This window comes from Acomys russatus, chromosome 6 (genome assembly GCF_903995435.1).
Source record: "Acomys russatus chromosome 6, mAcoRus1.1, whole genome shotgun sequence".
Lineage (NCBI taxonomy): Eukaryota > Metazoa > Chordata > Mammalia > Rodentia > Muridae > Acomys > Acomys russatus.
Genome location: NC_067142.1, coordinates 77,278,524 through 77,295,949, shown reverse-complemented (window position 1 = coordinate 77,295,949; position 17,426 = coordinate 77,278,524). Strand labels below are relative to the sequence as shown.

The following is a 17,426-nucleotide window of genomic DNA, read 5'->3' as shown; positions in this document are numbered from 1 at the left end:
ACAGAGAGCTGGGGGAGAGGGAAGGGGCACAAAAGATCCAACTTACACTTTCTCCTTTCTTCAGATGCAGAGTGTGTTTACAGAGGCTTTCCATTTTGGAAAATAAAAGAACGGTTAAGTTTTAGGGTGAGGGGCAGCGTGATACAATGACCCACATAGGAAGGTGTGAGCAGGTGATTGCGAGTGGAGTCCGTGGAATGCCGAGATCAAACCCGACCAGGTTACCTGGTCTACCACAGACACATCTGAACGTATTCTCACCATGTGTAAAGTCACAGGGTTTTCCCACACCATGGGTCCATGCCAGACCACCACTACAAACACTGATGCATGTCACCAGAGGTCAGCACAGAGCACAGGGTGGGGGGGCTTGGCACGAGGAAATTTCCAGCAAGCAGAGTCGGCTGCCATGTTTTTCCTTTCCGTTCTCAAACTGCCACCTCCTGCTTAGATCCATTGTCCAGGTGTAGGAGATGGTCCACGTGTTACACAAGAGCCTTTCCTTGGGAGCCTGTCCCTTACTAATAAGGGCAAAGAGAAGAATCCGCTCTTGGGTGGGCAAGTCAACACGGGATTTCTACAGAGGCTGACCTGTCCAATTGTAGAGTCCCAGACAGCTCAAGGCAGATTTAAAAAGCGAATTTACACAATGTGACATGCTTTTTGGAGGGGCAGGGGGTGCTGTTAACAGAAGCAACGGGATACGTGATTCGCCAGGATGTGTGTGGCACTGTCTCATGCTCTGTAGCAAGAGGCACTCAGTGCTGTCATGGGGTGATGCAGAGAGTCCCCTCTGCTCTTTGTTCCCTGCAGGTCGTGACAAACCCTTGTGTCTCATTTAAAAGCACTGCTACTGCTGTCGGTCAGACCCATAGTCCTGCTGGAGATGTGCGCTGTGAGTTGCTGTCCCCATGTAGATAGATTAGAAAATGCCCCCTTCTCCCCCAAGCTCTGTCCTCCTGTGGCCTCACTCCAAGGTTCAAGGCTCTTGTCCCCAAAAGGGACAGTGGAATTAGCAGGACATCACCAGGCTAAGGGTCCTCTTCCATGAGCGGGATCTCTGGAAAGCAAGAGTTACTGACTTAGTAAGGCTGGAAACTACACGGTTTGGAGTTATGCGCCTCATTAAAACAGCGCCGATCCCAGAAATCAGGGAAGAAAGGAAAACGTTAAGCTCCATGCCTCCATTAAAGGTCAAATAAAACAGCATCTCTTCCCACCCCGCCCCCCACCCTGTAAACCATCTATCCGCTAGAGAACAACTTGTGATTTTATATCCAGCTCATAAAAAAGGATAATGCTAAACTTTCACCAGCAGCCCTCATAGTCACTTAGACTAAAACGTTACAATTTCAAGCGCAGAGAGGCTGGGTGGAGCACAGGAAGGGAGCCCTTCCAGCCAGCAGGCCTGTTTGTGCCCTGCTTCTGCGGTGTCCTGGGCCACACTCTGGAACCAGTGTGTTATATTGCAGAGTTGCGCTGGGCTCCATTCTCCGGGGAGGTGGGGCACTGATTACAACGTTTCCATGTTTTCATGGAGTGTTTCATATTTCCATTTTCCCCATGGCAGGTGCACCTTTCACGGTACATTGGGTAAAGAGACTTCTACGTACACACCGTTTCTCTGGGGTCTTGTGGAGATGTGTCACCCCCACGTGTGAGGCTGGCAGCACTCCCCACTGCACTGGCCTTCCTCAGGGCCCACAAGGGGAAGGTAGGGAGGGCCCAGTGTACATGGCGGCATAGAAGAAGCATCCTCCTTTAAGTCGGTTTTGGCAGATGTGTCGGGCCTTGGTGCAAGTGCCTAGATTGTTCCTCTCTGCCTGTGTGTGATGCTGTTCCCAAGTGCCACCATCAGAAGTCCTATTCAATTAAAGGACAAGAAGGCATACGCCCTGTCTAATAGGTGGAATCAAAACAGAAGTGCTCTGTGCTCTCCAGTCTTTTAGGTCCACTGGTACCCTTTGAAGCCTCATGAAATTTCTACTCCTGGGCTCATTACTCACAAAATACTGTTCATTCTTTGCCACAATTGGTCTGTTGACAGCAGTCCTACGAGTAGACAGGATGAGAAGCAATGACAGCTAGCATCCCCGTGGCCCTGACCCTGTGCCGCAGAGCTAGCCATAAGCTTTGGAAATGCTTACCGTCTGCAATGTCGATGCCAGGGCTTGTGGATGCTGCCTCCCCTGCTGTACTGGAAATTGTGTCAGGGGTGTCTGGGGCAGGGCGGCTGCCCGCTTGGCACATGGGGGCTGAATATAGACTCTGGAGCAGCTCAGAGGAGCCCAAGGTGCTGTCACAGGTTTCTGACTCCCCAGGGCCTGTGTCCATGTCCCCGGAGCCAGGATATGCCGGAGGGCTCTGATCATCCACAGGTAAGGGACAGCCCTGGCCCACGGAGGCCAGGTACCCGGGGCCTAAGGCACTCGAGCCCCCATTCACAGCCTCGTCGTAGGTCGGGAGCATGACGGGCACTCCGTCCACCACCACAAAGTCGGGGTCACTGCTGGAACTCCTGGGAGGACCCCTGTGCAGAGGAAACAGTGGGGACATATCCAAGTCGACACCACTCCAGGAATGAGGCAGTATGGAGAAACAGCTTCTCCTCCCACGTCCCTGGCAGATGTGCTATACACCAGGCCAGGTTCTGCAGAGAGGTCTCCCTTTAATCACTCTCCATCCTGAGGAAGGGTGGACACTAAGTGCCTAGAGGGGACCGCCAGTCTATACTTAGGCTTCTTTGTAAAAATAAAACAGACAAAACTGCATTACTCATTTTTTTTTTAAAGAGAGATAGAGCAAGCACAATAGGAAATAAAAGGTAGGCTGTTAGCTGCCCCCGCCCTCACTATGCCATTCCTACTACCCAGGTTCATGGCCGCCTTAGACTCAATGCTGCACCATGGACCACGCCGAACCTGCACAGCTGCTGAGAGGGAAGCCAGGCTGCCATCCCTGCAAATGCTCCCTTCCTTCTTGTTCACAGGCACAGTTCCTGGCTGGCCTCTTGTGCCTGTCGTCACTGTGAGCGTGCAGTGGTGCTGGCTCTGACCCTAGGTGATGTGTGCCACCAACATCTGTACACACATGACCACCAGGCTCCACTCCTGGCCTCAGAAAAGCCCAGAGCAGTGAGTAAAACAGCTCACAGCTTCATTGCTGATTCCTTCTGTTGACTGAAAGTTGAGAGATGAGGGCAGAGGATGACGCGGCGGGAGGAGGAAGTTATCTGGTTGGGTATGGTGATGCGCTGAGCTCTGAGTGCTTTTGGGAGGGCACATGAAATACCTGGACATGGCACTTGTCAGGGAGGGGCAACATCAGCCTGTGCTGTTCACTAACGAGAGAGAGAGAGATAGGCGGGAGCCCATGGCTATTTGAAATGTCTTGCAAAAGCTTTGAGGCTATGCCCATTGTCTTTTTGCTCCACAGTCCTTAAAGGCTACCCAGAGAAGGCAAGAGACTGAGGCCCGCACCCCCTAGAAGGCAGGAAAGGTGGAAGACATGCTTCTGACCTGGAGCTGTTAGCACACTCGGAACCATTGGTGCTCACTCCCCTTGGCCACTCCATGTCTCCCATCAGCCTTTCTGGCTCACTCAGGACTTCTCCTTGCTCCTTGTTTTCATGTTGTCAGGCCAGAGCAGGCAGATGCCTCTGGTTCATTTCTTATCCTAACAGCCCATGCTTGGGTCACATTTCCCTCTGCACAGCTCAAACCATGGCATGTGACTTTCATAACCTAGATCTCAAAGACTTGGGACCTGGAGAGCACAAGCATCTGTCCTTGGCATGCTCTTGAATATTTTGTGTTCCATTTGGACAGATGACACCAATTTTCCCTAAACAACTAGAGGACAGTATAGAGCAGCATGTGAGTCTTGAGAAGATTTCAAAAACATCTTAGTAGTCCATATCTTAGAAAACTCTTCCAAGCATACACACACACACACACACACACACACACACACACACACACACACACACACACACACACACACACACACACACACACACACACACACACACACGCTTTGTGAGCTAGTTGAAGATCTGCTAATACACCATAAATCACAGCTGTGTAGTCTAGCTTTCTCTTGGTGATCCTTTGGCCTTTCTGAGAAACTGTAATTGCTTAGTGATAGAACATGGTCCCTTGATTAATAAATAATAATGTTGAAGACCCAGAGAGATGCTGGAAGGTTTGAGAAGAAAGAAAGAAAGGTTCTGGAGCCTCAGCAGAGGCTTGGTGATGCCACCAAAGAGGTGCTGACACACCTGTGGGCCTGGGGAGAATGTAAGCAAACCCTCACACCCAGCACACGCAGCTGGGGAGAGCGAGGCACCTGCTGAGTCTGACCTGTGGTGCTTCTGCTGCAAGGATCAGGGGTACTGCTGAGTGCAATGAAACTATCTGGGTGGATGGTTTGAGGAAGCTAGCCCTTCTCTCTCCCTTTCCACAAGGAGAGAGAGAGAGGGAAGAGACACAGAGAGATAGAGACAGAGAGAGGACGGGGAGAGAGGGAGAGAGACAGAGACAGAGAGAGGAGGAGGAGGGAGGGGGAGAGAGACAGAGAGAGGAGGGGGAGGGAGGGAGAGAGACACAGAGACAGAGAGAGAGACAGAGAGAGAGAGAGAGAGAGAGAGAGAGAGAGAGAGAGAGGAGAGAGAGAGAGGAGGTGAAGGAAGGCAGAAAAAAAGGGAGGGAGGGAAACAGGGAGGGAGAAAGAGACAGAGAGGAGGGAGAGGGAGGGAAAGAGAGAGACAGAGACAGAGACTGAGAGAGAGGAGGGCAAGGGAGGGAGGGAGAGAGAAGAGCAGAGAGGAGAAGAGAAGAGAAGAGAAGAGAAGAGAAGAGAAGAGAAGAGACTGTTGTGTTGGAAGCAATAGAGTAGTCAATGCCAGGCGCCTCCTTCTCACCCAAGCAATTGTCCTTTTTTCATGAACCTCAGACTCCTTGTTCTCATGATTAGGTGCCATGGTGAGGGCAGCGTAAGGATAAGGATGACTGACTTAGGGGTAAGCACAGCTGTGAGGTGACAAGGCTCAGGTGTAAGCACAGCTCTGGGATGAGGAGGACTCAGGAGTGAGGACACCAACCTGAGCTCTCTGGTGTAGCCAAGGAGGAAAGAGTCGCCCTCTGAAGACCCAGATCCCCTCTCAGGTCCTTTCTGGCTTCTCACTCAGAGGTCTGCTCTCCTTCCTGAAGCTTCCTACCCTATTGGCTGATCTCTGCTATCTCACATCCCTAATCTTGCCACTTCCCCAAGTATGTATAAGTCATCTTAGGGCCACAGCAGGTGGACCACAATGGGAGGTGCTCCTAATGGGGTGTGCACAGCGTGTATCCCTGGCCTGGTGCCTTCCTCCAGTCCCCGACAGTGCCTGCTTCAGAATGGTCTTCCCATGGAGGCAGCGATGGGGCCTGCCCACCATGGTGATCTCTTCCTGACAGTCTACATAGACTCTTAAGCTTTGCCTTCATCTGTGCTCTCTCTGATGCACTGACCTGGTGGGGAAGTGGGCCTTGAACTTGGTCTGGAACATTCTGGCCAGGATGACGAGCAGTAACACCAGCAGCACGCTGGTGGCCGTGAATGCCACAATCTTCCACGTGGTCAGGAGGGTCTCATGGGTGCTAGGCCACGTTTGCTCTGCCATGGGAGATAACAAAGCCAGGCATGAGGTGTCATGTTCCTTTGGTAGTCATCTGGTATATGAGGTACACATGATGTCCCTCCTGGGACTCAACAGACACACCACACCTCCAGGACAGCTGGTAAATCATGTTAGGACCCACACAATGCTAAAACCCATCTCCGGCATGGGTCCTTCTGGGTCGGAGACATATTGGCAGGTGATGGACTTGTAGACATGACTGAGACTCTAGACATGCATCCTCATGTTGCAGACTGAGCAGGAAAACCCAGCCCAGGGCAAGACAACACTGTAACTGCTTCTTAGGAAGAGACAGGAAGATGTCCTTCTGCCCTGAGGGGCCTCTTCTGACCTGTCACAAAGCATTGCTCTAGGGTGAAGGATGGAATGAAGCAAGGATGACGAAATCTAAGGCTACATGGGTACACTCCTTGGCCACCACTCCAGTCTCCGTGGTATCTGCAAGGTCACGGAAGCCACAGTAGACCCTTCCAGAACAGACTGTCATCCTGTTGCTCCCAGCATAGCCCATCCCATTATCCCACACAGTGGCTGTTCTCTTAGACTTGGTGCCTCTCCTCGGTTCACGTGACCTCTGAAGGCCTCCAGATACCCAGTATCACATCTGTGTCCAGAAGAGCAGCATCAACCATCACTGCTGCTTAGGGCAACAGCCATGGCTATGGTTTGGAAAATGCTGGAGACAAGCTGAAAGGACAGGGGAAGGATGTATGCTGGTACCAGGGTTCATCTATGGGGCCACTTCCTGGGTGTGCTGGGACCTGTGGCAAAGATGGCTTGCCATCACACATCGTTTACCAGGAGGCAATGGAGACGGTATACGGTCTCCACTTGTGTGAGATTAGTTCTTAGCCACAATATTATTCCTACTTGAAGGAAAGAGTGGGGTCATGCACTACTCAGGTTCCGAGGCCATGTATATAATTCTGGTAACAACCATGGGCCTGCATCCTTGCCAGTGGGTAGCACCAAGGCTGTGAAAAACTGCAGAAGCTGAATTTCTCCATGGGTGTCAGGGTTATGATTCATTTTATATTCCTGACCCCCTGAAAAAGTCCTGGAATCCCTTGGCAGGGTCCAACACAGCCACCTATATCCATTTCTACAGCCCAGCCCTGAGCTCATGATAGGATGGGAGTGGGTGTCATTGAAGACATAGCCTGGCCACAGACCAGAGTGCGGCCTTGGGTCTCACCTGATTTGATGCAGTAGACTTGGTAGGAAGGGAACCACTCTCCATACTGGCAGGTGATGTACTTATAGTCACTGGTGAGGCCGTAGCCGGGGTCACAGTAGAACTCCACCACAGTTCCATGGTTGTAGCGCTCGCAAGGCCTCGGGTGGCAGATGAAATCTCCGTGACTCACCATAGGAGGTAGCGGACAAACTTGGGCAGTTGGGGAGAATAAAAGTTTCAGAACCAGAGGCTCCTGAGAGGAGCTCTTCAGACATAATACAGGCGTGGCTTATGTGCTTATACGTGAAACACCACACTAAGGCATGGCAACAGAGACAGCCTACATTCCCATGGAAGGTCAGGGGAAGCCTGCTAGGGTATTCTGAGAACAAACGCTGTCGTGTGGTGTTGTAAAGTACACAGTAAAATAGAGGTTCACCTTACAACGTGACAAGTACTCCTATTTAATAGATAGTATTAAGCTACTCTATTAATAATGCATAGTATTATGTGCCAGACAACCCAGTAAATAAAATTAAAGATATTTACAGACAAAATCTTTACCCAATGGCACAGTGGTGACAAGTTTGCTTCTGTTACCAAAGCAATCATTTGAAACTCTCCAAATCGGGGGTGGGGGTTGGGGGTGGGGAGTAGGGGGTGGCAGGGGGAATGTAGCAACTCTCCTGCTTCTGTTTGCAGTCTTAGCCTGGACCCCTCACACACAGGTGTCACCAGGGCAATGTGAGCAAGAACTAGGAGCCTGAAGGCCTAGGCTTTCTCCTGTCAACACACTGTGAGACCTCCAACATGTCACTTAACCCTCTGTAAGCCCTGGTCTTCTTGCTCTGCTCCTGGTGGTGGTTAACGGTTTTCTGACCCATGTTGCAGGATGCAATGGAAGAAGGCTGTCTTCAGTCTCCTGCCGTGGGCTCACACCTGGGCTGCAGAGGTGGATCTGGCTACATCTCTGACACTGGTTTTTAGTGGAGTTTGCTGTTTAGTCATCCCATGCCACAAAGAGATCTATTATCTGTAGAAGGACTCAGAACTAAACATGGTGCCACTTAAACACTCCTCAGGAGGCAGTGAAACTGCAGTCTACCAACGCCTGCGTTCTAACGGCTGCACCTGGAAACACCACTAGCTTTCACTACAGGGAACCTCCATGGGGGTAGTTTAGGGTTCAGGATGTTCCTTCTGACTTGGAAGGAAACAACAAAAGTATTATTAATTATATACTTGCTGGGCTGGGGAGATGGCTCAGTTGGCAAAGTGCTTGTCATGCAAGCCTGAAAACCTGGATTTGGCACTTAGAATCCATTTTTTTTTTTTTTTTTTGTTCCAGGCCAGTGAGAGACCTGATCTCATAAATCAGGGTAAAATGCATCCTGAGGAATAAAATAACACCCCAGGTTGACTCTGGCACCTTCCCCCATGTGCTCGCACATGCACGTGCATGCACACACACCCACAAATATGCACAGACATACACAAATACACCCGAAAAGTTATAAATGTGAATCTTAGTTCAAAATCGTAATATAGGGCTCAAGGTACCCCCCACTGTCACCTAACACTGCCTCACCACTGCGCTCTTTGAACTCTGCCATTCATCTTCCCCCACAGCACCCCTAGGAGACAGACAGACTGATAGACACTCTCGCGCACACAGCACTCTCAGGCCCAGGGCAAACAGCCTACTTTCAGTGCCGTGTGTCAAGCATCCGCAGGGATCCGCGTGTCCCTGGAAACACCACGAGTCAGTGTACCATACTTTCACCACAACATCCTTCCAGGCCCTGACTCAGATCCCCTCGGCTACGAGCCCTCAGCAAACGCTGTGGGTGGCAGGAACAAAGAAAGACTCCACTGCAACTTTAGTTTTTAGAACATTTCTCCCGACTTTAGAGAAGTTCAGCAGCAGATGCTGCTTTTCGGAGGATCGCAGCTTACGTATCCGAGCGTTACAGGAAGAATCCAAGCAGAGCTCTGATGAGGCTCAGCCAGGAATGGATCTTAATTGCTGTCCTCAGGTGTCACTGCTCTGCTCCTTATATGCCATTTGTCCTGCCGTGGGTTAAGTCTCCTTGCAGAACAAAAGGGAAATCCTAGCTGCCAAATGGCTGCACAGTGGCTTTCTATGTCATGCACAGAAATCCACAGAGGTGGGCTAGGTGGGGCAGAGGAGAGGAGATAAGTGGCAGAGGCCAGGACCCACGGTCTGCTCTGTGCTGGATACCAATGGCCCGAGCTGGGGCTGCACAGGCAAGCTGAAGGCCTGCTATCAGACCTCAATGTAGAGACAATTTTGGAATTCGGGTTTCTTTTAAAAAATACAGAATTATTATAAGAATATGTTTTTGTTTTAATCCCAGGTGTGGGGATATAAGGCTGCTTTGGACTGTCTGCAGCAGCTGATTATGATTTGCCTCATAGCAGAGGCATGGTTTTGCCAGCTGCAGACAGTTTCTACAAATATGTGGCATTTGGGATTCTGGGAATTTTTCAGAGCTAGAGCCTTGATTGGTGGGGTGGATGTTTGTTGGTTGCTGTTGGCTGCAGCTGGTCACGATTTGTTGCAATTTGTTAAACAGTTGTGCGCAAAGAACAAACAAGAAGAAAAAAATAGAGACCCTGATGGCAAAGATCTAACTTGCCCCAAGGAACTCAAGGCCCTTAATCTAATCAGCAGGAAGTAGTCCAACAATAATGTTGCTCCTGACCCCGGACTTTGAGATCTCCTTTCTTTTTCTCTATCCTTTTTCCTCCTATCTAGTGTTGGGAGTTGAAAGGTAAGAAGAAAAGGGGTGAAGGGTGGAAGAAAAAAGAACCCACCAAGTAGCATATCTGGCTGCAGAGGACCATGTCTCTCCTCATCCTGCCTCTTGGGAATTTCTCAGGCACTTCCTTTCTCTGCTGCCAATGTCTGTCCCTGCTGCTGTGCAGCCCTGGCTCTCTCCACTGTCTGGATGGAATACAGCAAAAACACCCACAGCCTTCCTGGGCCCTCTGTGCACCCTGAATGACTATACACACGTTTCTCTACTTAGAACGGGGCTAAGTCCTGATAACCCATCAAAAGTCTGGCAAAAATCCTATTTGCTATAGTGATGCTTTTCTATGCATTGCTGGGTTCAATTTGCTAACATTTTGTTGTGGATTCCACGTAGCATCCCTGTATGGTTTGGGTGTTAGGGTCATGCTGTCTCCACAGAAGGCACTATTCCCTTTGTCTCTTTCCCCTTCCTAGTTTCCCACCTATCAAGAAAGAGAAAGGATACACACTGGAATTTCTGTGAGGACGGCATGGGCTGAGGGCTCTGAGCAAGGCGCTTGCCAATGACAAGTTGTCACTAGTGACTTGATTTTATAGTTAGCTTGGGGACCTGCAGCCTGGTGACAAGTGAAGCTGCTGGAATTTGGGGGCCAAGAAAGTACTCTGATGACAGTCTGGGATTTCTCCACCTCTGCTGCCCCTGCTCCCTGAGAGATGCCAGCAATGGCGGTCCCATCCCGAAACACTGGCTGAAGCAAGTTCCAACTAAGAGCAAGTTAGAGTGCTCCCCTGCAGCCCCACTGCATGCTCCACACAAAGGACACAGAAACAACAGGGACTCGCCATTGGCTCCATCTTGACCCACATTGGTTCAACGTTCACTCCTACAGAGGTATGAAGGCCCTTCCCTGGGGTGACAACTACCTCACTCTCAGGAGGCTGACACAGTTCATAAGCCTAACAGATTTGAGGAAGCAGGAAAGGGTTTCCTGGCAGTCTTGGTTAGCTCCTGGGAGGTAACTGGCCCTATTCTTTGGGATTTCCCATGACACACCCAGCCTTGCTATACCAGCACCTACAGTTTAAATCTCATGTGTCCCCTTCAGGCTTGTGTTTTGAGCATCCCATCCTCAGCATGGGATACTATTAAGGTTTGTGGTGCCTCTGGGAGATGGAAGCAGGGCATTGTGGGATAAGCTTCGGTGGTAATAGATGCTCCAAGTTCTGGTCTGCTCTCTGGCTTGTGGTCACACTCTGAACAGCCACTGCTGCCTGCCTCTCCCAATCCCCACCTCACCTTATCCCGCCCCCCATGCTTCCCCAGCACAATAGCCTGATACCTCTATGAACTAGGCCCTCCTCCCTTAAGTTGCTTCTCTCAGATGCTCAGGCCACACTGACGCATAAGGAACTAACACAGCCTCCCTTCCATCTCACCTCTGATTTCTTTCCACAGATGATTTCCTGCTTCCTTCAGAGTGTACACAGCTCGAGGGTCTCCTCAAGGCCAGGGAGCAAATGTCTATGCAGATTATTAGAAGCAGGAGCCTGTCGCTACTATCACTATAGGGTCCAAACAGTTCGTTAGGTTATAGGCAAATGAACCTAAGTCACTTTTCCCTTTGCCGTGCACACTAGGCTTACATCCCCATTGTCTAAGCCCAAGGAAAGTCAACTACTACATTAGACAAAGTGAGGTGGGAGAGAAAGCCAACGCATGATCTAAGCACAGGCTTCCATGTTAGCAGTGGGGTACCTATCCCGTTAGAGCTGTCAGTGGCCTGCTCTGGATTTGCTGGAGCCTTCACATATATTGACTATATTATTTAGCTTGTTTTTAAAAGTCAATTATTGAACACCTGCCCCTCCCCCACCCCGTCCCAGCAAGTTTAATGGTATCACATCCTGTATGCAGATGGTAAGTATGTAAGTGGATGGCAATTTCTGTGGCTAGGAAAGCCTGCTTATCTGTTCAAAGGAACTCCAGTACAGCATGTTCACATACTTGAAGGAGCCAGGATGGAGCTCCAGCCTGCATATCTCTCCAGGGAGCTTGGCAGGCATGACTGATAGGAACCAGAAGTTCTTTTCTGTGCAGTAAGATCTCCAGTGTATGTGGGAACTGGAGATGTAGTCAAGGACAGGAGGAACTGGCTCGGAGACTAAAGGTCAGGCATGGTGCCTCTTCTGTAATGGAAGTGGGATGTGTACATAGGGAAGTGGGGGACTCCGAGGATTCCCCAGAAGACAGGAGGAGGACAGGAAAGAAGAGGCAAAACTTCCAAAACAGCCAGCGGTTTGAATACGAATGACCCGCCTAGGCCCAGATGTTTGAATGCTTAGATATCAGGAGTGGCACTACTTGGGAGGGATTACGGGGTGTGGTCTTGTTGGGGGAAGTGTGTTACTGGGGGTGGGATTTAAGGTTTCAGAAGCCGAAGCCAGGCCTAATGACTTTCTCTCCTCCTACTGCCTGTGGATCTGGGTATAGAATTCTTGGCTCGTTCTCCAGTACCATGTCTGCCTTCATCCACCATGCTCCCCACCGTGACGACAATGAAGTAAACTTCTGAAACGGTAAGTGAGTCCCAATGAAATGTTTTCCATTTTAAGAGTTGCGTGGTCATGGTGTCTCTTCATAGGAATAGGGCATTGACCAAGACAGGAAATATGACTAGTTAAAGGACAGTGGAGCTTCTGTTCCCCTTCCCCACCTAACAGAAACATGGTTTTCCTGTCAGTGGAAGAAACTGCCCATGAGAGAAGCAGCAATGGATTGATCATGAGTTCTCTCCTGGGACATCTGGGAGGCAGTGGAGAGAGTCTAGCTATACCAGGGACCCCAAGGATCTGCTTGTATCTGCTATTCAGGGAAGAACTCAAAGGAGGTGGCCTTTAGGCTGAAATCCAAAACAGCTCTGTCCCTGGTAGGGGGATCTCAGACCAGAACCCGAACACCGGCTGTTTGCTAAGAGTCCACAAAAAAGAGGAAAATCAATTTGACCTTGTTGTAGAATCCACAGGCCATTTTCTCTTCTCTTTACTTGAATGTGATCTAATGTGGGACAGGAGAGAGCAGGATGCATAGCAACCAGTCAAGGAGGCAGATGAGACAGTGCGTGTGAGGTCCATAGCCCCATGGTAAGCTGTTGAGATTTTTGTCAGAAATGTGAAGGGGGTGCTGTGAAGACCAAGGACTGCAACAGCCTTTACAGCCAGACCTGGTTTCTGTGTGTATGGCTGGCAGCTGGGGTATAACACAGACCTGCAGAGTGATTAGGACATGGTTGTCATGACCTGGACAGATGTCGGCGTCATGGATCAGGCCAGCGATAGTCAACATGCTGGGAAGAAGAGTGGTGGAGCATCCTTCCATCAGTCTGGTTCTTTTTCTACAATAGGTTTTTGATAGATGGATTTGGGGGCCCCTGGGAGATGAGCCAAGGGCGATGGCTAGACTTTGGACCTGGGGTTGACAGTGGTGCCATTCCCCCACGACATTAGGAAGTTGCTTTGTCGGAAATAGTGGTGCTCAGTTCAGTTTTGTTCTGGGTAGGCTGGAGCTGCTGCCAGTGATTATGAATCAGGCATCTGGAGAGAGAGGTGTCCAGGATAAATTTAGAGCTCAGCAGTCATGAGCAGGAAGACAGTATTTCTGACCATCAGAATGCATGAACTCACATAGAAGGAAGTAGAGAAAGGGCCCTGAGTCCAAATGCAGAGACTCGGTTAGGACAAAGGGGCAAGCAGAGTGTGCTCTGTTGTTGCACAGATGCTGAGAGAAAAAGCACTGTGAGGAAGAGGAGGTGCTCCCTAGTGAGCTGAGAAGAGGAGAAGCGTGGCCATGGGCTAGGAAGAGAAGCGTGGCCGTGGGTTAGGAAGAGAAGCGTGGCCATGGGCTAGGAAGAGAAGCGTGGCCGTGGGTTAGGAAGAGAAGCGTGGCCGTGGGTTAGGAAGAGAAGCGTGGCCATGGGTTATGAAGAGAAGTGTGGCCATGAGTTAGGAAGAGAAGCGTGGCCATGGGTTAGGAAGAGAAGCGTGGCCATGAGTTAGGAAGAGAAGCGTGGCCATGGGTTAGGAAGAGAAGCGTGGCCATAGGTTAGGAAGAGAAGCATGGCCATGGGTTGGCTACATGGAAAGCACTGGTGACCTTGAGACCTGGTGGTGGATCTAAATCCATTTGTAGAGAGCAGAGTGAATGGGGTGGGAGGAAAAGTCTGCTGCAGGGAAGCAGTTAACAGGGTGGCCGAAGGGTCCCAGAGGACCCCATCGGAGTTCTGGACCTTGTTCATGGCTGGTGCACCTTGGGGGGAGTCTAGCGTGGTGGACACAAGTAGGGATGCAGGCAGAGGGACTGAAGGAGGGCAGCCTTGAAGGAGGCGAGAGGTGATGGGATCATACATGAGCGAGGAGCCTTGCTTTGGAGGAGGAGTTGGATCTGGGCACAGGTCCAAGTCGCTCCAAGGCCAGGGCGGTAGAGAGACTGGCAGACTGCTCTCTAGAGACGCCTATTTTCTCAGTGAACTATGAGGAGCCCACAGCTGAGAATTATGTATTATTTATCATCATCCTTAAACCATTTATATATTTCAATCCATGCAAAAGAGGAAAATGGACCTTAAAAACAGCCTAGCTTCTTGTGAATATTCACACAAATGGGCCAGGTGTAAATGCAGAACAATTGTACCCTATCCTCTCCAGCGGTTTAAAATTCTTCCAAGCCGTTAGCCTAGACGCATTCACAGGACATTTCATTCTCGCTTCTTCCAAAGGCTCCCACGGTCTACACACTTTTCATGAAAGAAAGACATGACCCCTTAGATTACGTATCCACATCCACCCCACACAGTTTGTGGCAAAGGCTGTTTGCTGCTCACACAAGCGAAGCTGAGCTCTCATTTCTGAGTGTTGCCCAGGATCCTGTGTCCATGTAGGTTCTTGTCAATGGACTGTAACTAGAAGCAACACACTGGTACCATGAGTTCAGGCTAGACCTACGAGACTCTTCCATATTTTCTAGACTAGAAGTGATTTTCCAAAGGGATCTTAAGCCACGGCTCAAGGCAGCAGAGCCTGTGGAGACATGGTGATGACAAGAGCCACTAACTGACCAACACGCACAGCACACTGTAACGTAAACATGAGCTTGTGCTTTGTTTGTTCCACTGTCCACCCCTTGGGAACTTTCTCACAGTCCTGGTTTACCTTACACTTGGCATAAGGAGTAAGTAATGGACATGAGTCTGCTATGTGACATAGCACACTGCGCGCTCCTGATGCGTTCACAGCCAGCATGCTCCCTCGATGCCATATTAAAGCTGGATTTGAACAACCTCTTAATGCTTTAAGCCATTGGTTCCTTAGCCCTGACGGCATTCATATTAGAATCATTTGGGTAACTCTGCCTAATTGGTTAGGGCTGGGTCTTGGTCTTGGCTAGCTCTTAAGAGCTCCCTGGGTCATTCTAATGGGCAATCCAAGTTAAGATGCCCTGCTCTGTGCAGTTGTGATAGACAGTTGGGGAAAACCAATCTCCCTCCACCCAGCAACTGCTGGATGTAGGATTACCACATTCAGCAGAGCTGGCATGTGAACCACACTGCCATAGTATCTGGTCTGGTCTTCACCTTTCACCAAGCTCTTACTATTATTGGGAATGGGAGCCCACAGATCACTAGCACTGGGTGAGCTAGGAGCACACTAGACGTGCATAGACTCCAGCCACACCCCAACCTACTTAGTCACAAACTTTGTGTTAGAGAAATGCCCTGGGGAGTCACACTCACCTGGAAGTTTGGAAAGCTCAGGAAACTCTGTGGATGAGCGTAGGGGTAGGAAGCAAAGAAGCTGGTACTCAAGCCATGATCTGGCCTTGAAGAGCAAGGCACAGTGGAGAAGATGCCCAGTTCTGTGTGTTGGCATTACCTCTAGCAGCCTACTATACAGTTCTGCAAGGGGCTATGGTTTCAGGTACAGACTCACCCAACCTCTGTCCCTCAGGAGAGCTGCAGCCCTGCAGTCCTCAAAGCTGTCACTGTGGCTGCTCCCCAATCTGACTCAAGTTTAGGTAATGAATCCAGGAAGCTGTATGGACCCCCCTGCATGCCAAAGTCATAGCTGTTTCCAAGACGACATCTGAAAACTTTGCTTTTAGCTCAGGGAAAAATCAATACATGGTTATACAGCACATTACATTTTCTACTTTTGTTGTAACAACCCAGAAAGCCAATAAATGTGTCCACCCAAGGAAGCAAATGATCACGCGGCTAGGCTCTGCTTGTTTCCAGGTTGGGTAGAGAACGGTGTTCACCTGCTCTGAGATATGCTGACAGATGAAGTTCACGATCAATATTACCCAGTCGCCCTGAGGGAGGGGCCATGATCTGCTCTCTGTCGCAGAGTCACTGCAGTGGGGGTATTCCTGAAGAAAGACAGCATGCACCTAGTGACAACTGTTAGACTTCAGTGTAAAAACAAAACTGAGGCTTCACATAAGCAATGTGCTATGTGCCTGGTGTCACAGGCCTGCAGAAGCCGTGGAAGAGTGCATGGGTGAGGCAGCTGGTGCAAACCTGGTTTACTGACAGTCTGTACAGCAGGGAAGGGTGGGCTGCATGTGTTTCTGTGGCCCAAGGATGCAACCACTCCCTGAAATGACAGGAGCCTCAGCTAAATTGAGAACCGTGTTGGCTACCACCAGGTGAAAATACATCTGTGGTGTCAGAGTGTTCTGAAGCCTGGGTACCCATAACCTGTTAGAGGTGGAACTCTGAATGGCAATCAAGACTTCTTTATTTTTATTTTTTTAAAAAGAGAAATCAGGGGCTCAAGATGAAAAGGAGGAGTGTGTGCCACAAGGTAGACCAGAAAGCTCACATGCAAGAAGAGTGTTTGCCACTTTGTCTTTTCTTCCTCTTTCTGAAGCTCACAAAAGGCTGAAGCACAAGAGACCATGCAAAGTTCAGGGTGGCTAGGGTATCCTGGACCCTAGTGATTGCCAAACTCTCTTTCCATAGGTTAGACCAAGGTGGTGTACAGATAAATCAGTGTGGGATTTTCTGAATCTCAAGATTTTTTTTTTGTTGTTGTTGTTTTTATGAGACAGACTCTCACTGTATAGCCCAGGCTTCCCCCAAGACACACACGCACTCTCCCTCCTTCTTCCTCTCCTCTCCGCCCCCCTCTCCTGTCTGGAGTTTCCTTAATTATAATAGAAATTTTGCTTAAAAGCACAGAATAGTGAACAATTTAATGGCTCAGTGTTACAAGACTACAGACAGGACCCCAATAGTTACATTGTTCCTCACCAGTTATTTCATATTAAGTGCAATTTCTTAAATTAAAAAAAAGAAAGAAAACAGAAACAGTGTTATGCTTGAGGGAAACACAAGACTAAGCATTACAATGTTATAACCAAACCAAATCTAGCATGTTTAAAATAAATACCAATAGCCCCTTCATAAGCATGAATGCATTGATGGGTGAGAGACATATTCTGCTAGTACAGTGCAATTAGCAGTATTTGAACACTAGACATTGAGTCTCCTAAACACACAGCAGCCTGCAGAGTGGACGTGTGTGTGTGTGTGTGTGTGTGTGTGTGTGTGTGTGTGCGCGCGCGCGCACGCGCACCTTGCATGTCTGTTTGTTTTTGAGTCAGGGTTTCTCTGTGTAGCCTTGGCTGTCTTGGAACTCTCTTTGTAGACCAGGCTGGCCTCGAACTCACAAAGATCCACCTGCCTCTGCCTCCCTGAATGCTGGAATTGCAGGCCTGTGCCACCACCTGCCCC

At 49.7% G+C, this 17,426-nt stretch overlaps 1 protein-coding gene across 2 annotated transcripts in view; it reads right to left on the bottom strand.

Moving 5' to 3' along the window:
* Positions 1–434: 434 nt before the first annotated feature.
* Susd4 (sushi domain containing 4) overlaps positions 435–17,426 on the bottom strand; it is a 118,687-nt gene continuing 101,695 nt past the window's right edge. For both annotated transcript variants that reach the window (XM_051148059.1, XM_051148058.1), the window contains exons 6-9: positions 6,876–7,067; positions 5,511–5,655; positions 2,148–2,530; positions 435–1,060 (exon numbers count right to left, since the gene is read on the bottom strand). In XM_051148059.1, the coding sequence (XP_051004016.1) occupies positions 1,032–1,060; positions 2,148–2,530; positions 5,511–5,655; positions 6,876–7,067 (749 nt within the window). In that variant the 3' untranslated portion in view covers positions 435–1,031. The remainder of the gene's footprint in view (positions 1,061–2,147; positions 2,531–5,510; positions 5,656–6,875; positions 7,068–17,426) is intronic.